Here is a 26,249-nt window from a genome sequence, read left to right on the forward strand (position 1 = left end):
GCCCAAACCAAAAGAGTCCCTGGCCGTTCGCTTCCCAGATCTATAGGTATTTCCCGCCCGGGCCTCTCTGCCTCCCTGCTCCAATCCAGGGGCCACCAATTCTTCCTTAGAGCGTCCTTTTCCTGCCCACTCTTTCCCCTTGGCTTGTGGCCTTGACTGGAAGGCCCAGGGTGAGCAGGGGGTGAAGGAGGACGTGGGGAGGGACAGGGCAAACCAAGCATGCTTCCAGGGGGTGCTCTCACCTCCAAGACTTCGGCAGGGGGTGCAGCGTTCTTCCACACGCGCTGTCCTAGCTGGCGGAAAGCACTACGCTGGAGGCCTTCGGGTCCCTTTGAGCAAAGCCACCACAGGACAGGGTCCTTTGGAGCACAAACCGACAGGTAGCTCCTCAGGAGTAAGGGAAGAGTTGAGGAAAGGCATGGGTTCCAGGCCAAGTGGAAGACCCTGAAGCCCCGTTTAGCTCTGCTGGATTCGGAGGGTTTTCCTTTCAGGTCGTTAAAAGCTAAAGAAAGCGGGTGCAGGAAACGAGCCCCCCCCCCCCCGGTCAGTGTCCAGTGGACATGCCGTTTTATAGCACAGAGCAGAAACAGCTTTTATTTGTCTTAGGTTTAAAACATTTCCATGTCGAACAATCCCACGCCAGCAACTTAACAGGTCTCACAAGGATGATGATGTGATTCAGTAAGATTTTTTTTGACTAGGGAAGAAGCAAGAAGAAAAAAAAGGCAAAGAAAAAGATACAGAAATATCCAGGGAAAAAAATAGCTGTACAGTATTTTTCCCCCCCAGTAAAGTTACTACTAGATATAGAGATATATAGAGAGATATATATGGAAAAGGAAAAGAAAAAAGAGCCATACGAAGATTAAATACTCTGTGAGTATCCACTGAGAAACAGGCCCTTCAGTATCCTATTTGTTTACTTGCATTCAATTGTCAACTCTACTCACCTATCCTCAAGTGAGAGCATTTTTTTTCATTTATTATTCCCCCCCCCCCATTAACAAGTGTGTGTGCGGGGCAGGGGGGAGGGTGGGAACCAGAGACAGGGGCTTCCCCCTGCTTGTTTTACAATTCTCAGTATTGATCACCAAGCCGTTCTGAACCTGAATTTCAGCTCGCATAGGAATCACACACAAAGAGGCAATAGTCTCGTGTGCGTGTCTTCATACTCACAGACCACCTATATGGGTCCAGTCGTAGGCTGTGTGCCGGTTCAACATCAGGGGTTGTTTCCGTTTGCTCTCTGTTTTGCTTTGGAAAGGGCAAGGGCCAGCTGTTTTTCTGGCGCTGTCCAGCATCTTCTGACTCATCCCTCCCCAAATTGGTAGAGAAAAAGGAAGAAAGGCTAAAGGAAAAAAAAGGAAAACTCACCAAGAGGCTGCAGTCCTCTGAGCGTTTGTCGAGGGGGACAGTGGTCCTCTGAACACCTTGGTAGGGTGTTGAGGATCGTCGGCACCCAGGCCAGGGCCAGGTCTCGCCCTCGACAGCTTTTCAGACAAAGTGATGGGTCTCACCACTTCAGAGAGAGAGAGGGCACCTTACCAAAAAGGAAGATGGGATATGGGGGGGGGGGGGGGAGAGGAAGAAGAGGAAAAAATGAAGAGTCAGACCAACAGTTGTGTGGCATTCAAAACTATCTGACTAGCACAGGGAGATTTTATTCCAGCCCTCCTTAACTGTAGTAAAATGGGGAAGGAGAATCGGGGAGTCGTTAGTCAGAAGATCAGGCAGACTGTCGCTCACCAAAAGGTGCTTTGTGGGAACCTGTGATGCTGTGCAAACGGCGGGGGGAGGCAAGGTTTAAAACTACTCTGTGAATATGTTAACGGATGGTGGGGGGCTTCCCTGTAACATTTGACTGACGTTAGTAGCTCCCAGACACCCTAGAGACCCTCTGAGCAGCAGCCACGGTGGAGGTGTGTGGACGGGGTTTTGCAACCCTCTGGTGCTTCTTGCTTCTTGTGCATTCGCTGTTGCAATAAAAGCTCCCAGCAGATCTTGTCACTTGGTCAGTGACTACAGAGTAGGGGGCACGGAAGAGGGCTTGTTATTCCAGGCTTACATTCACCCAGTAGCCGTTTCTCCCCCGTGGCCCCAAACTCCCCCCCTCTTCTAGCCAAACGTTTTGTGGGTTAAAACCAAGTGAAGAGGTGTGGGTGGATCCCCTCTGGCCTGTTCCCAAATGTGCAAGCCTCCCCTCTCTTTTCCTCTACTTAAAAAAGTAACAAAACATTAATTTAAAAATATATGTGACCCACAGCACCCCGAGACACCTCCAGTTTCAAGAAGCAGCACTTAATGTGTGCAGGGATGAGAGGAGGACGTCGTGGGACGGGCTTTGGATCTGAGGAGGTCATTTGAGGGCAGGGGCTCCCCACCTTGGGACCCAGGTGATCCTGGGCTACGACTCCCAGAAGCCTTTGCCCCCAGATGTGCGCTGGGGCCAGGATTTCTGGGAGTTGTTGTCCAAGAACATCTGGGGACCCAAAGTGGGGAAGCACCGTCATTTAGAGAATGACAGGCCACCATTTCTTAAGAAATAAGCTTGTTTCCCCCCCCTCCTCCTAGCAGTATGCCATACAGTCCCTACGTGGGATCACATTTGGTCAGAAATAGCTATCCTTTTTCAGTCCCCAGATTGAAGTTGGGGTGGATGAAAATGCAGGATGACTAAAAAGTGGCCGATGAACATTATGTTTCTCTCTCTCACACACAGAGGCTGCTAAGGCCTCCGCACCGAATGCGAGACACCAGGGGTTGAGGGACGCGGCCCATGGCCTGAGCAGCTTGTGAAATGTCCTTTTGACCTGAAGGCCGGGTCTAAGACCAGCTGCAGTGACCGGATAGGGAGGTCATGGTTTTTTAAAATCAAGTGCTGAACACTAGAATCAGAAAAAGGGAGCACCGGCCCCAAGGAGGAGGAAGGGGAGTTGTTTGAAAAGCAAAAACATCTGAATCCGAAGGAGACCCCTTTTGCCTCAGAAAGACAAAAAGTGGGAGGAGGGATTTTAAAAATCCAAAACTCACACGTCTTGAAAGAGAAACCTATTTCAGGGTGGCAAAAAAAAATAAAATAAAATGACATGAAAAAAAGCTTTCTCTAAATGGCCCTAGATCTTAAAACACACATTATACAGAGAGGACAACTTACAATGGAGCATTCTAGCCTTTTGTAAAATCCATATTGCACACCTAGGACTATAAGCCATTGCTAGCTCATTTTGAATTTTAAAATGTGTACTTTCTTTTGTTGTTTTTAATTATTATTATTTTTCCTTTCTGTGTGGGGGGAGTGGGGGAGGGAGAAAAAGAAGTGATGCTTGAACTACCAATGCTCTTTTTAATGTTTTATAAATATGTATGTGTATATATATATATATAAATACAAAAAAATAATATGTATGCACATATATATGTGTGTGTATATATCTATATGTATATACTTATATATATAGATATATAGCTATATATAGGTTTTGAAACAAAAAATAATAATGCGGAAAGTAAAAAAAAATCCTAAAACAGGATGGTGTGCTCTGATTTTACTTGAATTTGGTCTCCTCAGCACCTGTTATTAAGAACTGAATATTTTTCCACTTGAATTTAGTGCTATTAGAAATTTAATATATGTGTTTTATTTATTTGATTATTATTTTTTTGCATGACTGATGCAAGGTTTGACATTTTCACTCAATAAAAACTGGAAAAACAAACAAACAAAAAAGCCAACCAAACACAGCTTTGTGCAGGTTTGTAGCGTCGTCTGCCTTTTGACTCGTGTCTACAAAAGTTGGGTTATGCATTTGACCGGCTTCAACGTTCGAGGTGCTTGGCCATCTCCTTCAGGCTTTTTTGGGGGGGGGGGGCAAGTCAGTGTTACAGAGGATCCACAATGAGAAGAGGAAGTTCTTTCGTTATTATTTTTCTCCCCGCTTGGGGAACTAGACCGAGCGTTCATTACATGCCAAACCGGACCCTCCCTAGGAGGGAGTCGGAGCCTTGGCAACATGTAGCCTGTGGTTCTCCTTATCTATCTATATTGCCTTTCACATCCTTTGTGTTGCAGTTGAATATGGGAAAGTAAGCATAGGGTGAGATACCAAACGTAACTGCCGACTTGTAGATTTCTGAGAAAATCCAGTTGTGGGGAAGGATAGAGGTTCACTGAAGGAGGTAACACTCACCCTAATGTTCCCAGAGAGTTATTATTATAAGTTGAACAGTAGGAGAGACTACACACAAGGACACTCTTGCCCAGAAAGCCGTTCGTTGTCAGCTCTGTGTCGGAAATCAAGGAACAGGGGCGGAAGGAATGGGACTTGCTTGACCAACACGCTCCCCACTTGATGTTCACACACTATGCTTGGGATTTCCACCACAGGGCTTGCCACCTTCTCTCATAAATACAAAAGGAGGAGAAGCTTTAGGGATGTGGTGCTAAGAGACTAATGTAACAGGGTTAGGATCATTCAGTGCCCATGAGGCCGTGTTCTAACCAGGGTCTCCGTGTGCCTCACCTCAGGTACAGCTGGCTCTCTCCACTCTTCTGTGAGCCGCAAACAGCTACAACCCCCAAGCTCCACACTCAATAGACTTACCCTGAAACCAGTGACAGAAGCCAGAGACACACTTTTAAGTAAGACTGACAAATTTCAAATGAAAACTCTTTCGAGTGCATGCCAAACCTTCCTACCAAAGTCAGCATGGCCTTGAGCATGCTTAGCTTTCGCCCGCTTCTTGCCCTGTAGTTGCCATCCCTGGATAAGGATCATGTTCTCACAGCAAGCCAGGCCAAAACACAAAGCAACCTGTGCCAGCTGCCCTGCTTACCAGTCTGGACCTTTTCCTGCCAAAGCAGACGGACCACAGTTCAGTCCTAGGCCCAGCAAAGGTACCTCCCACGCCTCACCTCTGCAGGCTGCAAAAGCACTGCTGAGTTCCATGCAACACCACCCAGAGCTTAAATATAGCCTCTTATCGATTGTCTCTTAATTACTAATTGACCCTAACAATTGAGGCTTCCTAACATCAGGCCATGATTTGCTTTTCCATTCAGAAACAAGGTTCGGTTCCACACTCTCCATCCCAACCCTTTCTATGTTCTTATTCCTCCTACAACTGTCAAGTAGACAATAAACCATCATTGGCTGTTCCTGTATGTGTGTGTGTGTGTGTGTGTATGTGTGTATAAAGTACACTACGCTCACAATCTGAGATGTGTAAACCAAGGCTGTGGAAAGTGTCCTAACGTCCGGTTGTGGTTTGCAAGCAAACTTTGTGCACACCAGTCAGGTATTTTGGGATGCAGTTCTCTGTAGGATAAGTGTGCTGTGCATCTTATGCCTCCCCCTCCCCCCCGAGAAACGGGCATGGGTCTCAGTCATGTCCCTCCCCCAACAAGCACTGTGCCTTAGGTTTCCTTAGGAGTGCTAAACCAAGCGAGTCCTTGGCAGAGTGTTGCTGCTGTCTTTACGCTGTTAAAGGCATCCCGGCAAACCCGGCCTAATCCGTGCCAAGTCAGGTCTCCTGCCCTCGCAGCGTTCAGTTCCTTAGTAGCAAAGTGGGATTACGGCACTTCTCTTTCAAAGGCCACCCGCCTCCCCACCGCGGCTCTGCAGCAGCTCCGAGCCATCTTGTTCTTCAGATGTCATTATCCAAACACGATTCCTAATCCAGCCTCAGAGCAGAGTTTTGTTCTCACTCCAGCCATGCCTGGAGCAGACACTGAAATTCCCTTTACATTAATGCTTTCTGAGCAGAAAAAGAAACGCAAGATGTATACAAACACACACCCCACAGCCACCAGCCGTTTTGCAGAGCTCCCGTCGGGACTTGCTCTGGTGCCTTTGTCGGGCTCCTATTTCTCTTCAATAAAAGAGTGACTAATTTATGAGAAAGAAAAGGCAAGTTCGACAAATTAACGCACTGCCTGCAGGCTGGAGCTGAGCTGGCCAAGAGCCGAGGCCCTGCGTTGTGGATGGAGGCTGAGAGTTATTTGTCCACACCAGACGCACTACGGGGAGTTGCCCGACTCGGGGGCTCTCGAAAAAGGAGGTGGGCCAATGTGGTCAGAAGCTGCAGATGTTTTACAGGGATCTGCCAGAGACAGGTTTACACACGGCAGCTGGTACAAAACGGAGTTGAAGCTACGAGGGTGGGGTGGGGGTCTGAACCTGCCTGACAAGAGGGGCTGCACCATCATCCTCTTTCAGATGGAAGCAACCTCCACCATCTAGCTATCCAGCACCTCCTCTGGCAGCCAGGGTAGACCCAGGTATAACAAACAAGTGGTTGGCCTCAGTTACCCAGGCCACATTTATGGGATTGAGCAGACTGAAACTCACTGTCAAATGTGGACAAGACAACATATCATTTACCTCCTCTTTCACACCAAGTCCATGTCAGAATGGATATGAGCCATGTTCTCCCCAAACTGTTTTTTTGTGTGTGTGAATTTGTCACAGTGGTTTTTTGTGGGACAAGTCTTTAATACTGTGTAGAACCCAACATCCAAATGTACAAATAAAACAAACTACAGAGTACATACTACAATTTCCTATAATAAAAAAGTATGTGCGAAAGTTAAAATATCCTAACAGAAATGCTAAGAACTGGTGGCTCAAATCCCAAATAAAGATTCCCGCTGGTAGCTAAAACCTGCCATTAGTTCATCAAGACCTTCCCCACACGGATTTTAATAGCACATGATATAAAATGGCTGTCTTATGTCTTAATAAAAAGTAAAATGGCATAAAATGCCTTTTGAGGGCCTGGCATAGAAGAGCTCCATAACTGTGGCACTGGTGCAATGATAGCAGCCAGGAAATTCTACTTTGTTCCCTCCCTCACTGGGGAAATCGGCGTTCTTAATGGCTTCTGAGCTACTTTTTGTCAAATGGTTCCTGATCTTTTGTCTCCCAGCCGTTGCATCCAAGCATTTAACTGCCCTGAAGACGCTCAGAAGACCAAGGCAGTCCATGTTCACCATCCGCACATCCATTGAGACCAGTCTTCTCAAATGATTGGATCACCTCCACCCCTTAAGCACAAAGGAAAGGTAGAAAATGATCCCAAGGCAGTTCTTTGTCTGAAATCAAGCCCACAACACATTGCAAATCACTGCCTTTTAGTGCTGCACACAGAAGTGGGAGAAGACATTTGGGGTAAATGTTCATCCTTCTCTTGACCCATGGCAGGAATGCCAGAGTGAGATGAATCCCGGCCGGACAGAAAGGATGGTGGGTGGCAGGGAGGCCTATAAGCCTCGCCCTCTGTATCTCCACACCACAACGAAGGCTGATTTTGGCATGTCCAAAGTGAAGGTGCCTATAGGATCTCTTGCAGAGGTTGGTCCTAAAATGGGGGGCAGTCTGTGGTGGGACTATCGTGCTGTTCTTATGTGGGGCTTTGAGCATGCTAGTTAGCACATGCTGGAGAAAGCTGTGACTGACCGTGTGGAGTTTGCTCTCAATTCCCGATGTCGACTCCTCTATCCCCCCCCCCCAAAGTGAAGGATCAGCTCTGTGCAGTTCTCCCACGCCATCCATGGAGCCAAGGGAAAGAGACAGGGGGCAAAGCGTGTGCTGGCACACCCATCCGGACAGGTGACATCGTAAATAAGCGCTCCAAAGTCTGCACTAATTTTCTGTTCTCTCTCAGGCAGAAAGATAAACAAATATTGATCATGACCTACAAAATCCCAAATATATTACATAGGAAAGAATGATGTAGACACGTGTGAAAAATACATACATAGAGAGCTCGAAAGAAAGGTTTCCAAAATTATATTCCCTCTTCTAACAATAGCGCTATACGGTATACCATTGTCTCTACACACCTTTGTCTTTGTGAAGTCCTGCTTATCGGCTACCCAGCGTCATGAACTGCCTGGTAGCTCAGAGGTGGAGAGGTTGAGAGTTCGAATTCCCCACTGGACCTGCTTGTCAGGGCTGGACACTCAACGAACCATAGGGTTCCTTCCAGCTCTGCAGTTCTAAGATGATGATGATGATGATCATCTGGGCAAAACAGGCCTCTGGACTAGACAGGCCCTTAGTCTTATGCAGCACGGCCTTGCTTATGCTTCAAATTCTCTCACACAATTTTCCCTGGCTGGAGGCAAACCATGTTTGCTGCTGGCAACCACATTAATGGCTATTTATTTGCAAGTCTGTTTTTGAAAATTAGTAAATGGTCCATTATTACTTTATTGACATAATCTCCACCCATCCATGTATATCTGGGGAAAATAATTTCCTTAACTGGAACGTCAGACAACAAAGAATCTACCCTAGAAACGTTACAAGAAGGGGTGTCACTTGATTAAAGTAATCTCAGATGATTAATCACACAAACAGTAGTGACTATATTTGCATAAAAATGCATATGGCTGAAAAACAACAGGTCAGGGTATTCTCTCTTTGTTTTCACGTGGGGTATAAACATATTCACATTCTAGTGGAATTGAATGGGACCAGCTTCAGACGAAGCCTGCAAAGCCGAGGTTTGTACAGTACGTCAATTAAACCCAGAGCTCCAATGATCCTTTTGGAAAAGAAAAAGGAAAGGGGTGGCCGGGGAAACCTTCTGAGGCTTAAAATTAACTGATGCCATACATTTCTCCTGATTATTTTATTTTATTTATAGACCGCCCTATTAGTGCAAGAGCACAATTCTGGGTAGTTTAACGAATAAAATCCAAATACATTAAAAACACTCGCCATGTAAGAAACCTGTTGGCACCAAAACAGTTTACAACATAGCAGGACAGGAGAAAGCCGATAGTTGGCATGAACGTTGAAGTCCCCGGCTATCAAAAGTCTAGGCAACCTCAACACTGCAGCCGAGATGAACCCAGTCCAGCTCTGACGGGGAGAGTTCTGGATACCCACCACAACCCCCAGCCTATCCCTAAAGCCCCACTGTAAGGTGTAGAGACCCTCGAGATCTGAGCTCGAAAGCGAGGTGATCCAGATGGAGTTGTGGCATACAATTGTGACCTTCCCTCCCCCCACGCTTCCGGTCTGCCGGGGGGGGGGAGAGGTCACAATTTTATACCACATCTGGGAGAGAGCGACCCCTCCCACGCTGCCTACCCAGGTCTCCGCTATATAAGCCAGGTTGTTGTTGCTGGTGCACCCTTTTCCTCCAGCATCAAGCACGCCCCGTAAATAATGTAACTTTTCTTCCTCTTTACTGGGATTTGGAAAGGTGTGTGAAAAGGAGAGAACGAGGGGCGACCAGAGAGGTTTGTTTTCCTTCGGGCCTTTTGCCCAATGGGTGGGGTTGAGGAAGGCAACGGAGGTTTCACTGGGGTCTCCTGCCAGCCACCTGCCCAGGATGCAAAGGCTCAAGGGGAGGACAAGGGGGCTCGTGGCTCCCCACCACACCTGAAGGGGCGCATCAAGGTCCCAAGATACATTCTCTAGCGTCTCATTTGGCAGAGTGGCTCTGCTGGCCCTAGAAATGCCTCCTGCGTCCAAATCGAGGCCAATGGGAGAGTGTTGCAACTCCTTGGGGAAAAGCAAGAGGCCAATGTGCAGGGACCAGACAGGAGAAGCCTGGGGAGGAAGGAGCCCATGGGCTCTTGACTTCGCGATCCATACCAGCAACTCAACGTTCAGGAGCGTCGGGGAAAGGGCGCAGAGCAGAAAGAAGGAGCCGGCGAAAGAGAGAGGTGCCAGTGCACCTCCCGCTTTGAGCAGAGCCACTCCTTGGAAATAATTAATTTTTGATCCACAGCTTCTGGCATGCCATGCATGACATGACACTGCAAAAGCTACAGGGCCTCCCCAGTTGCCAAACCATCCTTTCCCTAGCATTCCACCTGCAAGGGGCAACTTTACTCTTAAACCGAAGCTTACGTGGATCTTTAGAACGGGTAAGACCTATAAAGGAGGCCACGAGTGTGGAGTAGTGGAAGGGATGATGGAGTCTCAGGAGACCTTGGGTTCAAATTCCCATGCAGACATTTAGACTCACGGGGAGGGTGGGCAGGATGGCCCTGGTCAAATTGTTCCTTATTTTTTATTGCATACGTTGAAAAACGATATTACTTGATGGCCAATGACAAACATAACCAACAGGCCAGAGAAACTTTTGTGGAGCACAACAGCTTTCATGCCTGCTGTTCCCCCTTTCCCTTCTACACCTGTCCTCTCCAGACCTCCCCGGGCTATATGAACCAGACCTTAGCTTTATGCAACCCCTAGCAGGTCGCTAAACAGCTTCTTGCCTCAAAATACTGACCGAAAGAAACAAAAAAAGAGAGGCTCAATTACCTTCCAGGTCCCTTTCCAGCTCTGCAGTTCTAAGATTAAGCCTTTTAAGTAGCAAATATCCTCCCATGGTTTTGCAGGAATCCACCGCTTTCTGACTCAGGATCCTGGAGAATTTCATTCAGGCCACATTTTCGAAGGGGAAGAACCTTTCAGTTCTTACTTGCCAGACTAAATCTTGAAATGCAGTTAACTTGAAAGTTCCAGTCCAATAAAATAAAATAAAATCCCAATGCTGGCAGTTCCAATTCCAGCCCTCACTGAGGTGTGTGAAAATACAGGCACAGAAACCTCAACATGGATCACCATGAATTTTTAAGCTTGCTTGGGAGACACAGGGATCATGTCTTAAAGTATGTCCAGTAAAATACAATTAACAAGGCATGTTTAGCAAACTCAATCCCAGAAAGCAGTCCCCCCCCCCTCGTCTCACACCAAGGCCATTTTTAACAAGTCACTGGAGCTGCAACCTAGGTGACAGTGGGGCTATAGGTAATAATGACTTCTCTCTCTTTTTTGGGGGGTGGGAGGCTTTTTTGTACGTCTTCTTAGAGGTTGGAACTAGTTGTATCTTTTCGTTATTCTGGTGCTTGTACACCTGAAACCCGGGGTGGGGAGCACAGACTTACAAGGCGATGTGGTCGTCCTTGAACTGAAAGGCTGCAAAGCGGAACAGGGCCGGCTCTTCCTCGTTTTTCTGGCAGGGAAAATTTTTAAACAAACAAACGGAAGAAACACTGAGGATTTAAGTAAACAGCAGGAGATTTATCTGACAGGCCAGCTCAAGAGTGTGGCCGAGAATTCACACTGGCCAGATTTTTCCACAAGGACACCCCACTTACAGGACACCTCAAAGTTAGATGCACCCCTTCTTTTAGAAGCCCAAATACAGCCGGGATCTTCCAATAAATCCATTTATTTTCCTGTTTTCCTCTTCCCTAGGCAGCACTGGAGGGGGGGAAGCAGGCAGGCAAGCAAGCCAGAAAAGTAGCTTATATCACCCTCCCCCTGGGGTAGATTTCCGCAGGTAGTTAGTTATCCTGTTTCTCACACAAATAATAAAAGATTCATATGCAAGCAGTCCAGGGCATCCAAAGCCAGAAGAAACATAACTTGCCACACAGGGATGTCAAAAAAATTTTTTTTCACCCACACAAAGTTTGGTCTAGACACTCAATAAAGTTTGGTCTAGACACTCAATTCCAAGCAAATCAACACAAGAGTCATCTGGAAGACTACCAAATTCACTGTTATACGGGTGGAATAGAGCTCAACGGACGCTTCTGCTACTTTTGTTTTCATAGCACTGCCACTTTCACAAATCCTTCCTGTTTGCTTCCCCTCCCCAATTTATTTTGTTATATTTACACCCCACCTTTCCTTCCATGAGCTCAGGAAAAGCCTACATAGTTTTTCTCCTCATTTTGCACAACCACCCTGTGAGGTAGCTCTAAGGGAGAGCAACGGTGAAGTCCTGGGGTCAATTAATTTATTTGCATATGCTAAACTGTATTTGAGTAGTAGGGTGTTAATAGTTGCCAGGGTCAAGAAGAACAAGAGCGTGAAGTAAATTGGCAAACCCTAATCTGAACCTTGAATACCAGATGAAAGAGTTGAGTGCACTCTGCACATGCCCAGGGGCATTCTCTTCACAAAGCCCTGAGAGGAATGGAACAGAGTGTTTTTGGTTTTGCTACACACTTTCCCAGGTTGAAACCTGATACTCAAAACAAGTTGTGTATTTGCATGTGTGTAATATATTATAGCATATACAAATAACTTTATATACAACAAATTAAATATAATGATATATGATAGCCCATGCAAATAAGTAAATAAATGTGTCTATGTGTTTTCTATCTATCTATCTATCTATCTATCCATCCATCCATCCATCCATCTATCCATCTATCTATCTGTCTGTCTGTCTGTCTGTCTCTCACCATACCTCAAAATATCAATAAAAAACCATTTACTTTCAAAACTCACCTAATTAAATAAATAAAACACCAGGCAATAACCAGACCTCAAAATATCCATTAAAACTCCTGCCATTAGTTTCCAAATTTCCCTAAATAAATGAATAACCACGCAATAACCGGACCTCAAAAAGACTCATGAATAATAATAATAATTAAAACAACCCCTCCCCCCACACACACATCTCCAATTTGTTCCCAAACTCACCCCTTCCTCCCTCAAAAAGGCCCTCAGAGGGAGGAGAAAAGATTGGGAAAGGGAGAAGGGCGCCTGAACGTCCTTGCCTTCTTCTTTCCCGCCCTCTCCTGAGGTAAACCCCTTAGCATCAGTGACGCCATCTTGACTGGCCTCCCCCCCCGGAGGTAGCTCCCCCCCTTGTGCTTTTGTGCAAAGGGGGCGTAGGACACCCCCACCCACCACCCACTGTGGGGGGGAGAAGTGGAGTACAAAAACCCCTCCTCCCCTCAGGACGGCCTTTGAGGACGAGGGGCCTGGTGTGGGCGGCAAGGCGGGGGGGCCGCTGAGGGGAAAAGCCTGAGGGAGACCCTCGTTTCCAAAGACCCCAATGGGACTCCCCCCCAAAACACACACACAACCACCCACCTGCTAAGTGTTTGCACAGAGACCTTTTTTCCCTCAAGGGCCAGCTGCAAAATTTAAAAAAAAATTTTTTTAAAGGGTTGCCGAGTGTCGGATAATCTCTCCTTTTCTAGAGAAAAGGCCTGGCCGGGAGAGGCCGGGGTGCTCACTTCTGCCCCATTTCAAATATTTTTACCTTATTTGGACGAAATATATTATTTTTCTAATGAAAGGGAAGCTTTCTCTCTCTCACTCTCTCTCACTCCCCCCCCCCCATCTCCACTCTAAGGAGCTGGTTTTTCCCCTTCAGCACAGTCCGTGCCTTTATTAGGTTAATGTTTGCTCCTTTTTTTTTTTTTTGCAAGGGAATGGATTCCCCCCCCCCCCAGCTGAGGAGAAGCAATGGCAGCCACATATCATTCAGGATTCCCATTCAGTCCAGAAAGGACCCTCGCTCGGCCTTGCTTGACTCATTCCATTTTCCCAAGATCACCTGCTGCTTATTTCCTATCAAGATTTGTCAGCAGATTTATTTATTTATTTATTTTAAAAGCACATTTGGGTGCCCCATCTGACTGTATCCCCCCCTTTTCATTTTCTCCTGTAAAAGTCACCACGACGGAGCCCCTTGGGAGGCTCCTGAAAAGTTTTGAAGTACCACTCCCATCATCCCCAGCTTGGGCAGCAAGACTGGGAGGGCCAGCCAACCCACAACATCTGGAAAAGCCACCCATTGCCCTCCTCTGCCTTCAACAGGCCTGTCGCAGGCAGGAGTTCAACAGGTGACACCTGTTGAGTTTCCATCTGTCAGGCAGGAATAAATTTGCATTCTGTACAGTAGTAGGAGACAGTGCGCCAGGGCCATTTTGATCCTCCAATTAACCCTTATCCAATCCATAAGGCCACTCTTATCCTCTAAGAATCTTTCGATTTCCCAAAAAGGCAACTCACAAATTGCAGAAACTCAGGTCAGAATTTTGGGGTCCTTTTTGGCTTACGCCTTTCATCTTGCACAAAAAAACCAAGGGTTGGACCCCAGGTGAGTGGTCTTCAGGTCCGACCCATTAAGTACCTCCCAATTAACTTCGGCCTCTGGACTGCCAATGAGTGGGTTCTACAATGAAAGCCAGACCAACCCAAGCCAAACAAAACGTTCAAGAACCTCACACCTCACAAGCAAGCAAGCAGGGCAAGCTGGGGGAGGGCAGCCATTTTGTCAGTAGAATACCCCTTAAAAACACACACACACACAAATAAACAAATAGTCAAATGGCCACAACAACCCAAAAGCCACAATCGTGAAGCCAGCCTTTACCGCTTTACAAAGCAAGGCTTCATAAAGGCATTTGCAAGAAGACAAATAACAAAACGTATTCGCCAACAGCAACAACAGCAACCCAACAACTTCGACACAGCAGAGACCCGGAAGAATTCATGAAGGAATCTGCTTGGCTTGATCCAGAATATTCCAGTTAGAGCCACTACCAAAAAGGTCTCTTTCCTTGGGCCCATCCATCTGGTCTTCTCAAAATGGGGAAGCAGAATTTCTGGTGGGGGGGGTTAATTTTTTTTAAAAGTTCAAGTATTTCCTTCAGATGTTGCAGGAAAAGCTGGTCCCCAGCCACTGAGGGCTGCGCAGTACAACCCTAGCCATAGTTAGAGTACTTGGAAGTAAGCTCCCGGGCTTAATCTGGGAGGAAGTTCACACACAGCGAGGGTGCTCACAGAAAATAAAAACGTGGTCCATGTAGGCCCATGATAAGACACCCTCCCTACACGCTCTTCGAGTTCTGGGCCAGGGTCTCAATTCCATCATAGAGAAGCAAGTTTACAAAGGTCCAGACCCCAAAGCACTCACCTCGAGGTGCACATGCAGCTGTTGCATCCTCAGATCAGTGCACCAGGTTCTCCACCCTTGGGGCAGAGGCAGGAAAGGAGGCCAAAAGGGTTGCTCTAAGAACATCCAGACATTAGCAGCTCACAGTAAAAGCATTTTCTGAACAGAAAATGTGTGTCTGGAGAGGGAAAGATGCTTTTTTTCAGAGAGAGAGAGAGAGAGGGCTTGCTAAAACTGGAAGCATGGAAGCCCCTTCCTTCCCAACCAGGAACACCTGGGAAGGATGGTTCTGGCGAGTTTTTAAAATTTAAAGAAACAGATGCAGGAGATCAGAAGAACCCATGCAGAAAACACATGTCCCATTTGTAAGAAAGGAACTCACAATTTAGAAGCAGAGTGCATGTTCTAGCACAGCAATGCGTAACCCTGTGGGTCTCCCAATGTTGCTGTAACTAGTGGGTTGGACTGCCAATCCCATCCTCCATCTCCACTGACCCTATTGAGGCTCATGGGAATTGCAGTCCAATATGGTCTGGAAGGCTACAGTTATCCACCAGAATATCTTCAGAAGGTCCCAGCTTCCATCCATGATATAATCTCTTAGCACACTATTTGTACATGTCAAAACAAAAATATTTGGAGCTTGAATCTGACCTCACGTAGGATTTTGAAGGCAGCAGAAACAAGACCTTACTGGATTGTTTTTATTTATTTATTTTACCAAGAGGAACAAGGCAAATTTCGAGCCAGTGATGATGGTAGGGCTGAAGAATTCCCCACTGCTGATCTTTTCTCTTCCACGCTGTAATTAAAAAGCGTAGAACAAGAAAATGATGCACAGGGTTTGTGTAACGATTTATGTGGGTTGCAAAATTTGGATTGCATGGAACCAGATTTATTCTGCTTGGTGTAATTTTCTCGTCAAGGTCCAGTATGTACTTTAACTGTGCTTTGATTTAACGGTGTGAAGAAGAACAGCATCAAAACAAGTACATGACTTCAGCGACGAGGGAATCAGAACACAGAACATCGTCCCTCAAAAACACCCTCCTTAGGTAGATCTTTGCTAAGCCATTTATCCAGTGGAAACAGTAGAAACAGAATTCTCCTCATTACGCATTATAAACCTCTTAACTCATTCTTTTCTCGGCACATACTTCAACATAATTTTCCACATTCTCCGAGTGACTGCTGTTTGTCTAGGCTGCTTTCTATTTCCAAATCCTTTTGTGTATATACCGTGGATCCTGACAGGTCCATGCATTTTCATCGTTATAGGCTTAGTCCAGCTGTTTGCAATGGGATCAGGACTCTTGGCTTCCAGGAGACACCCCTCCCAAAAAAGGAGGAGGGTGGGGAGAATTCTCTGAAGAAAAGCTTGCACTTTCAAACACTTCAAAATTTGCCCTGTTTTAGCTAAATGTAATGTTCTCCATGAACATTAAAGGAGGGAGGGCCAGAGGGAGAGAGAAACTCCCGAGGAAGCTATTCATCCATTTAAGGAATGAAAAATCACTACATTCAATAACAGGTCTAAATACAGTAATGGAAAGGTCCCTTTCTCTCGCCCCATAAGTATGAAAATGTCACTATGTACCAGATGGGAGGGGAGGGGGTGGGGGAATTCAAGAATGGCTCTTTCTTTAAAAGGGGGGGGGGTAGTCAAAGAAAGCTAAGCAAGGAGACACCAGCAAACTTTCACTACCACACTTTTTAAGGTGCTCCCACATTAACAAAAATAAAAAATAAAACAGGCTGACAAGGCAAGGTACCCTGCCATGTCTGCTCTGGAAAGATGTGGGGCAGTGTGTACTTTGTGCAATATGAGAGCACTCCTCCAATACAGGAAAGGCAGTCCTACAGAGGAGGGGCAGGATCTGTTCTCGATCAATCCAGAGTGAAGGACACGTCCTCATGGGCTCAAGCGACAAGAAGCTGGATTTTGGCTGAACGTCAGGAAAAAAACTTCCTAACTGTGAGAGCAGTACAACAACAGAACCCATGACTCTCACGGGGAGGTGGCGAGCGCTCCAACCCTGGAGGCCTCCAAGAGCAAACGGGGCCACCGTCGGTCCCATCTGCTTTGATTTGGATTCCTGCCTTGAGCAAGGGTGTGTGTGTGTGTGTGTTTGGGACTCCACAGCCTTTCAGCGCCCTTTCTACACCGCCGTTCCATGATAATACAAATTAAAATACTGCACCAGATTGCTCTCTTAGCATACAGAGGGGTTCCAGGCTTATTCTTCAGCATCTCCAGATCTGGAAGGAGGATTCATTTGCGAGAGTCTGGAAAGATAACATGTAGACAAGTGGGCTCATCTGAACAAAAAGTCTCCCTTGAAAGGGCGCACAGTTTGCTTCTGGGGACCTCGGCCGCCGTCTTTTAGAAGTCCAAATGAAGAACTCCTACTGAACCAAGGTGTGTGTTGCGCACAACAATATAAACGAAATAAAACAACCTCATAGGCAAACAGTTATTGGAAGCGATGTCCCTGAGTCCTCTTTTAAAGAGTGCATATTGTCATGACCTCCTCACTATTCGAGTAAGAATAAATAAATCATGTTAACAGTGAATACAAATATATATATAGGATTATGAACACACTAAAAGTGCCTTTTGACAGCAGATAATACAACGGAGGAGGTAGTTTAGAGCCTGTTATTCAAGCTGCTTCTCCATAAAATGAAAACTATGGCATTATAGTGATCTGGACACAAAATCTGTTTACTTTTTTAGAAGATTTAACAGAAATGAAGTACATTTCATTTTTAAAAGCCTTCCGGCCCCAGAAGCTCTCCTGTTTCTCTGTATTATTACTCACCCTTCTTCCCAAACAAAAACAGGCAGCCGGCTGAAAAAGAAGAGACAGTTAAGAGAAAGGGAAAAAAAGCAAAGCCGAGCCATAGAAGCCACTGCCTGGCATTAAATAGTGGTAACTCATATTTATTACAATTATATACAATCATATTTTATAGCTGAATTCTATACATGATCACACAACAAGCACGTTTCGGTTTTCCTCTCGGTGAGGATTAAGGAATAGTGTGAGTCTCAAGATGTTATGAGGTTTGAGGCTCGCTCTTTTTGTAACTTTTTCTCGTTTGTTTGTTAAATGAAGTGAACGAGCATCAGACGGCGCTGGAACAGCTGAGAATACAATGCCACAAAACGAGATTTCTTTAAAAAAAAAACTGGTGGTTTGTGGCTGCTTTCTCCACCCAATAAGGCAAAAGTGAGGGGACAGGATGATGCTGAGATGATGGTGGAGAGAGGGGGAGACACAGGCGTGGTGTGAGGAACAGGCCTCCAGAGTGAAGTTTACTTTGGAGAAGAGCCTCTTCACCTGGCATCACGAAAACGACCGACCGGCATGTGTATTTTTATTTATTTATTTATTTATTCCATTTGAGAAGCCTGGCAATTTAGAACTGAATTACCCAAAGATCGTCGACATGCTGCAGCCCTACACTGGAAAAGGGGAAGAAGGGGGGGAAAGGGGGTAATGGCTTCCTTTCCCCTTTGTGGGGAAGATCATTTCAACCACAAGGGAACGTTCTGAGAGGAACTGCTTGGCCCACCTTTGCCCCGTTATCTCGAAATGGGTTTTCTCCAACCTGTCGCTAATCAAGGAGTCCTCATGTCCCAAAGCGAACTGGATACACAAAAGAAATCCTTTTGCTCCCAAGACTTTAGGGGATGCGGGGAGAGAGACAGAGAGAGACAGAGAGGCAGGCTTCCAGCAGGACAACGCTTCCTCCCGAAACAAAAAGCACAGGAGGGGAAACGGCCCAAGCTTCCAAAATCCATTTGCAAGGAGTCGGAGGGCTCCTCGATCCCAGAATTCCTGAAACCACACGAAAATATTTGGGCGGTCTGGCGCGTGAAAAGTCAGATCTAAGAACGTGAGCTGATTGTGTGGCAGAAGATGGTCACCACGAGGGAATGGGGGGGAAGGAAGTGGGGGCGCCATGCTCTTGGGGTTTTTTTTTTGGGGGGGAGAACCACTCACATCTGAGCCACGGATTTTGTGTGCGTCATGAACAAAAGAGGCCCGTTGACCTGGCTGCAGGCCAAGGGAGGACTGAATCCCCACGGAGAGGTGGGATGTGAGCGAGCCCCGGCTGTTGTGGGGAGAAGGGAACCCAGTGTGGGGAAGAGCCACTCAGGCCTAGATGGGCCCCCAGGGCCACTTGGCTCACTAGGTCACAACGGGACCCATGGAGGGGGGGAGAACATCACGAGGGTGAGAGAGACAGGGGGTCACCGTTGGGTGGTGGGTGGGTGGGGGAGGCCCGAGGAAGGGAGAAGGATCAAGAGGCGGGGGTGGAAGCCACCCTCCTAGCCAGGCTAGTCAATTTCGTTTTCGTTGCTAGCCCCTTCGGGCCTCCTTAGCTTCTCCACCTGCTCGTTGATCTGGCCGTCCCCTCCTCGCCGGTCCTCCGTCTGGACGTCCAAGCACTCCTCTTCGTCCACGTGGCTGACGTCGTCGTCCTCCTCCTCCTCGTCCTCCTCTTCCTCCTCGTTCCCGTGGTCTTCCCTCTTCTCCTCTTCCCCTTGCACCTCCATCCGCACCTGGCCCTTGACGTCCACCACCGGCTCCTCGGCCTCTTCCTCCGGGCCCAGCAGATGGCAGCTCACCTTGGGCCCTTCGGGGCTGTGGTTCTCCTTGACTGGCGAGGAGGAGCTGGACTCGTTGCTGACCGGCGAGATGTCGCTGCTGGTGTTGTGGTTGTTGGCGACGGGGTTGGAGGGGGAAGAAGGCTTGACCGGGATCTGCCACGAAGGAATTTTGGGAGCCGAGGGCGAAGGAGGAAACTGCCTCCTGAAAGGAAGGTGGGAAGGGAAACAGTGAGAGGCAGGCCGTTCTCTGGAGAGCTTGCAAACACCTCTTCGAAACCTCCGAGGGGCGCCTGGAAGCTTCCCCTCTGTCAGAAGGGTGGGCAGAATGCTACCCAGGAGCCCCCGCACCCCCCAAAGCTGCTTCTGCACCCCCAGACTGCCTTTATTCCTCTTTCCAAGCAACAGAACAGGCCTTGCTAAGGAGTGTGTGTGTGTGGGGGGAAGGAAATCTGTATTGCTGATCCCAGAAGTCGTCAGCAGCTGCAGCTCCTTTCTATAATAAGTTGTAGAGTTCCCCACACTGGTTCACAACAACAACAACAACGACAAAACAACAACCCCGATTTTGCTGAGACAAAAGGTTTGTGCTGGCCAGTCCTGTTTATTTCTTTTAAGAAATACATTTTACAGAAGCACGTAGCCTTGCAACGATCCAGACATTCACACGCATGAGAGCGAGGGGGGAGGGAGAGAGAAAGAGAGATCTTTCTCTTAAGAGCAACATGCTTCCTGTGAACGCACAGAGTGCATTTCTCCTTCCTCTGGCTAAAGGCAGCTGCAACTATGCCGTTTGGGCAACCAGGCCGGAATGGAATTAAAGAAATAGCTATGTTGATACAGACAAACAGCCTTCAGACCAAACAAAGCTGTTTTCTAAAGGGACGTAGCTAGAAAGGGACAAACAGTTCTAGATGAGGTGGGGGGGGCAGCTGCCTTCTAAATCCCATCTGTGGCAAAGGTCTGTGGCTGAGAGAGATACAGGATCAGGCCTTCCCTAGATGGCTTTATTAAAGAACAGGCCCCTGAGGATCCCGCCCCCCCAGATATCTCATGTCAAAATGCCCAAAATGCATCTCCCCACCCAAACTCCATCATTTCCTACCTGTTCAGAAGCAGGCCTTTGAGCGAACCAATCTCTGACTTCAATTCGTTGATATTTTGAGATTCCAGGATCCAGTTGGTTGATGTCGTGGCCTGGGGGTGTGTGAAAAAGAATAAGTGACCCTCAGAAACAAGGGAGAGGAACCAAGCTCTGTTTGTTTTTAAAACTGCACCAGCCTTTCAAGGACATGGGATATAAATCTATACATAAAAATTGACCTAGACAGTTAAAAGAAGACTGTGCTACTTTAGAAGAGGATTTTTCTTTTCCGGACAAAGGGAACACGGGGACGTAGGAGCCTGGCTTATTTCATGTCAGGCTCCTGATCCACCCAGCCCAGTATGGTCAAATTCTGAGTGGAATTCATTTCCAGGGTTAAGTTTTCGACCAGGTATGCAGCTCAATTTCCTTGCTAGTCCTACCGCGATATCTGTTATTTCCTGGTGCCCCACCATCCCACACTATCCAAGTGCTAACAAGGTTGAACCCTGCTTGGTTTCTGAAATCAGGTGAATTAAGATGTGTTCACCAGGATACGATGAGTTAAGGTAGACGGTTAAAAGGCATCGTACGGCTGTCATGCCTCTTCTTAATATGTTTTTTTTTTTAAAAAAAAAGTGGGATGAGGGGGGGGTCGGGAAAGCAGGACCCATGGGATGCTGTCCTGGACCCCTTGTAGAATTCTGTGAATATGGCCTCAACTCATCTCAAACTAAGACTGAAGTGGTACTCCCAGGGACGTGGAGGGTCATAGACGCACCACCTCTGGATCGTGGGAACTCGAGAAATCTGTGAGGAGGTGCAGCAAAAGCCATAGGTCTGCTCACGCTCCACACAACACTCAGCTGGGCTCTTCTGAACAAGTCTCGGAGCGTGTCGTTTGAAAGGAGGTCCTAACTATGCCTTGTCTGACAGCCAGCAAACCCTCCTGAACCTTAGGTTCCCGGCTGTGATGGATAGTAGCTGACAAACACACGCACAGCTGTGGTCTCCCGAGGGAGTGAGACCATTGCAAGGGAGTGAGGATCCAGGAATCACTGTTCTGGCTCCCCAAGTGCTCTGAAAGTGACAGAAGCACTTTAACAAGAGAGAGAGAGATTTCCACTCACTGGCCTGCGAAGGGATTCAGATTTCCAAAACACATATGGTGCCAGATGCTAGAGGATTTAAGAAATAAAACCTGACATCTGTTTTTTTTAAGCCAATCTCTTTTAGACACACACACACAAACACAAGAGGTTAAAAAAAAAAATCAAGCCTTGAGACTCACTTCCCCTTAATTTAATGTAGGCTTTTAAAAATTACTTAAAGCCCCTCCTGTTTTTTACAGCATGCCAATAAGACTTTGAAAAGCAGATATAAGAACTTGCAGTACATCGCAGCCCAGAAAACTCAGCTCCCCAATACCTTCCCACCACCGCTTTTTTTAACCCTAAAGTTTATAGGCTTGGCCAAGACACTCTTTTGCATCTATACAAACACACATGAGGTTTTGATCACACCGCAAATGCTACCATTTAAAGAAAAGTACGATTTAAAGAAAAAGGAAAGGAAGGAAGGAAGGAAACGGAGACCTTTTGAATGACTCTCTCTCATTGCAAAATTGGCCAAAGCAACATGCTCTTTTCTCTTCTTCCGCTATGACCTGTGCTCTTAATGTGAACACTTCCGACCCGAAGTGCAGATATTCCTAGTTTTCTGGTTGGCTCCAGGTCGCCAGCGAGGCTCTTGGCCAGTGTGAGGGGCTTCCTTGTTGTCCGTTTATGTTATAAACGTGTTTATTTTTATAATGTGGGCCATTTCAAAATGATTGGGGAATCTCTGCGGGCCACTTGAGAAAACCAAAAGCACGTTTTGTCTTTCCAAAAAATCAGAACAGATGTATTTTAATAACATGGCCCCGCTGCCATCAAAACCAGTATCATGAAAACCATCCTGTTGACACAGACTCCTTTATGTGATAACTTTTACAGGAATAATCAGTAAACTGCCTCAACGTTGTGTTGCAAATAAAATAAAATATATTTTTTTTAAAAATGTGTTCCCAGGACCAGGCTGTTCTTAGCTTCTCTGATAAATCCAGCTCCAGTCTAAAAGGTCTTAGTGGAAGACGAAAAGAGGGAAAAGGAACAGAAAAACAGAATACCATTAACCTACGGTGCTGAAAACCTTAGGGTACCTTAGAGGCAGCCAGGTCTTGGGTGAGCTCCTGAATCTTCTGCTGTTGCTGTAGGAGAAGTTCCTGCACAGAGGCCAGAGTGGTCTGAAGTTGAGTCACTGCACAAGAGAGAGGAAAGGAGAGGCGGGGAAAAGCAAAAGGGTCATTAAACGAGAAGAGGCTCAGAGGCAAGCGCGCCTTATTAAAAGGTGTCCTTCCAATGCCGAAGTGTGAGACTCCTCCATCCCTCTACTCTTTTGATTTATCTACGAGCTTCGGCTCGTTCTAACCTGTTGTAATTTATCTGCACGGTGGGCATTCTACCTGTACTGCATCTAACCTCCTGCTATTTCTCTTTATCTTCCCTTTGTATAGATGTCTATAGCCTACATCCCAAACCTCTCCCTTCTAATTACAGCAGTTTATGATTTGCATGGTCTCCACGAACCCGTACAGCCCTGGCCTCGTTTATCTGTCTTCGAGCTGCGAAAAGGAAAGGCCCGACATTCAAGATAGAAGCCTGGTCGGGAGACAGACCAGCTTCTGAAATGGGGGGGGGGGCCTTGCAAGGCGTAGACGGAGCGGAGACCAGGTCTCTGTGTCATGTTTTGGTGTTCGTGAATTCTAGATCACTCAGCATGTGGCAGCGATCACACAAGGACCATCTGCATCCTTTCCACAACCCACTGAGATGACTCCCATTTCAGCTGCTTTTAAAATTTTTGTATTCTGCCCCTTTTGAACTCTTTTGATGATTCCTGCTTATTTTTTGTGGTGACGTCTGTTAGCCACTTGGAGAGCCTCTTGATCCCTGGGAAGGTGGCATAAACTCCAAAGACGTATCTGCAGACCTACTAAGACGAAAGTATCTGTTCTGCGAACAGGGCCAAAGATTCGGTCTTCGGCAGGGTTGGGTGGGAACTTTTTTGTAGAACGAAAGCCGACTTGTGGAAGAGGGGAACTGCATTTTTTAATTTTTTGTTTTCATCCCCCCACCTTTAAATTGTAATTCAGAGCTTCCATCCAGTAAACAGGTTCATTTTTTTAAAAAAAAGTCCCAGTGGCGTGACAGGTAAGCAGCTAATTTAGGTCATTCACTAGGGCACTGGCTAATGAAAAGCCTGCCCTATGGAGTCAATAACAGAGAAGGCTGTCAAGGTTGGGGGAAACACTCCATAATTACAGACGCTCCTAACCCTGCCTTGAATACTCAGAAGGAAAATGTGGTGGTTGTGGGGGTGTGGGAGAAGATCCCCTCCCCCCACCCCCCCAAAAAACCTCCACCCCGAAGAAAACCACCAGAGAAGCAGAAATTAAAAATGAACTTTACAGCCCCTTCGAAAGGCTGTCATTTTATTCCCCTTATTAATATTCTGAGGTTGGGAGCCTTTCCGTAAAAACATAATTAATTGAGGCCGCGCCGACAGTAAACAAGCAATTTCAAATTAAACCGAAATGACGGCGGCTTCATTTGCAAATGTGAACAGATTTCTCAGAGCAGATAAATGAAGTCACCACATAAAGTGGAGAATGGAGGAGAAGGTTGAGGAAAGAAGGAAAGGAAGGAGCGCGAGCGCGGGGGGGGGCGAGATGGGGAGAGAAGGGGTTTCGAGGGGCAGGAAGAGATGGAATCATTAATCTTCACCTGTCTGCGTCACGCTGCCACTCATTTCTGAGATGTTTTCCTCGATCCTCTGTAGCTGCTTCCGGTCTTCTTTGCCTCCCATGATCAGAGGGAGCAGGTATTTCTGCACCGAAGAGGAGAGAGAGGTGTAGGAGAGGAGAAAACAAGGGGCGTTTGGAGCCCAGGTTCGAGGCAGGCATCCCATGAGGTCTGCCCTAACGAGGGCTTGCGTTTCGATGTCGATAGTGAAAAAAACAAAGCTCAGAAGGGCTTGTTCAACGCCTACACGTCACACGGAGCCATAGTCTGTGCTAAGCTTATGCCTCCAAATATACGGTCGAAGTCACAACCGATAGCTTCTCCCGCTTCTCAAACTACAACTCTAAGCATGGACCCCAGGACCACAAGGAGCTTAACCCATGGTTCAGACACCAGAGGTTAGAGGGCACTGGTTACCTAATCACCAATTAAAGGCCAAGGTAAAGGTTCCCCTTGACATTTTCAGTCCAGTTGTGTCCGACTTTAGGGGGCGGTGCTCATCCCGCTTTTCAAGCCGTAGAGCCAGCACCTGTCCGAAGACAGTTTTCTGTTGTCACATGGCCAGCGTGACTAGGGAACGCCGATTTACCTTCCCACCGAGATGGTACCTATTTATATACTCGCATTTTTACATGCTTTCGAACTGCTAGGTTGGCGAGGAGCTGGGACAAAGCGACGGGAGCTCACTCCGTCGCGTGGATTCGATCTTATGACTGCTGGTCTTCTGACCCTGCAGCACAGGCTTCTGCGGTTTAGCCCACAGCACCACCACTTATAATTAATTTCTTTCTCCCATAACAAGAACGACATTATATTGACAAAGGAATAATTTCATTCTTTCTGTAGTGGAACTAACTTTCAGATACTTTTATGGTCTGACTTCATTAAAAAGCACCATGTCTTTCAAGTCCCAGCTTGTTTGTTTTCTTTGTTTGTTTATTTATTTAAAATATTTCTACCCCACCTTTCTCCTTAAAAGGCGGCTTACATCATTGAACACAACCCTGGCTTCTGGTTACATCCAAACCAGGAACGAAGAATGGCTTCTGGACACCTCAGGATGTATGAAAAGGAATTTCAGGAGGGTCGAAAAACTGTTTTAATAAACCACATTAAGCGAGGAGAGGGCTGGGTTAGCATCTGCTTCTAATTCCAGCTCTAAAGAGGGGAAAGGGAGAAAATGAATACAGAGCTGGAAGGAGACACTTAAAGGTGTGCTTTCAAGAAAGCTTACTATGGTTTTAAAAAAAACTCACAAGAAGAAAAATAATTGGGAAAAAAAACTGAAGTGCCTGGGGGTGGGTAAAATGTTCTCCGCCTGATCTAAAGTGTATAAAGACACCTGTATCAAAGTGTTAATGATACAGATGTCTCACGGCGGCCTTTTGTCGGTATCTGCATATGTCAGAACATTTCATGAATGAAAACAGGAGACAGCCTTGTGACATCCATGTCGCTGCACTAAGGAGGGTGGTCTGAACTGGACGTAGACACACAGAGATGCACATCAAAATTGTTCACACTCATATATGTGTGTGTAAATGCAAACCGGGACTCCTTTGCTATCATTCAAGTAGAAAAACAGTCTATCTCACTCTAGTGGGGAATACGACAGCCAATGGCTTTGCCCCTTGGCTCTGCCGTCCGAGCAATTAACCTGGGGAAAGGAAATGTAACATCTATAGCCCTCTCTTTTCTCAGGGTTCTTCACTTCTAAATGGGAGTTACGTTGGAAATCTCTTTGTGTAGTGGACGGTCCACATCTCTGGTCAATTTTTTCTAACTGAGGCTCAGTCTGCACACTCTGTGATGATTTGGCTGTGCGTGCTTTGGTGCTCCCTTATACGCTTCCCTTTTGAAATTCAGATTTTTGTTGTGTTTGGTGGCACATCGACACACTTCTGGGTTCATTCCAGTAGGCTTGATCTACTTCTTGTTCGTCACCAGTCCCATTTTTGGTTCAAATTCTGCCAGCAGTCAATAACTTGACTTGGCTATTAGAGTGATTTACTCTGCAGTACTCTACATT

The 26,249-nt window shown here is 46.7% G+C and overlaps 1 protein-coding gene across 1 annotated transcript in view; it reads right to left on the reverse strand.

Annotated features, from left to right (window-relative positions):
- Nucleotides 1-18,887: 18,887 nt before the first annotated feature.
- Nucleotides 18,888-26,249, reverse strand: part of PEX14 (peroxisomal biogenesis factor 14) — a 91,458-nt gene continuing 84,096 nt past the window's right edge. The window contains exons 6-9 of the mRNA XM_020782208.3: nt 24,203-24,305; nt 22,579-22,676; nt 20,400-20,491; nt 18,888-19,499 (exon numbers count right to left, since the gene is read on the reverse strand). Of these exons, the coding sequence (XP_020637867.3) occupies nt 19,025-19,499; nt 20,400-20,491; nt 22,579-22,676; nt 24,203-24,305 (768 nt within the window). The 3' untranslated portion in view covers nt 18,888-19,024. The remainder of the gene's footprint in view (nt 19,500-20,399; nt 20,492-22,578; nt 22,677-24,202; nt 24,306-26,249) is intronic.

The sequence above is a fragment of the Pogona vitticeps genome, chromosome 7 (genome assembly GCF_051106095.1).
Source record: "Pogona vitticeps strain Pit_001003342236 chromosome 7, PviZW2.1, whole genome shotgun sequence".
Taxonomy (NCBI): Eukaryota; Metazoa; Chordata; class Lepidosauria; order Squamata; family Agamidae; genus Pogona; species Pogona vitticeps.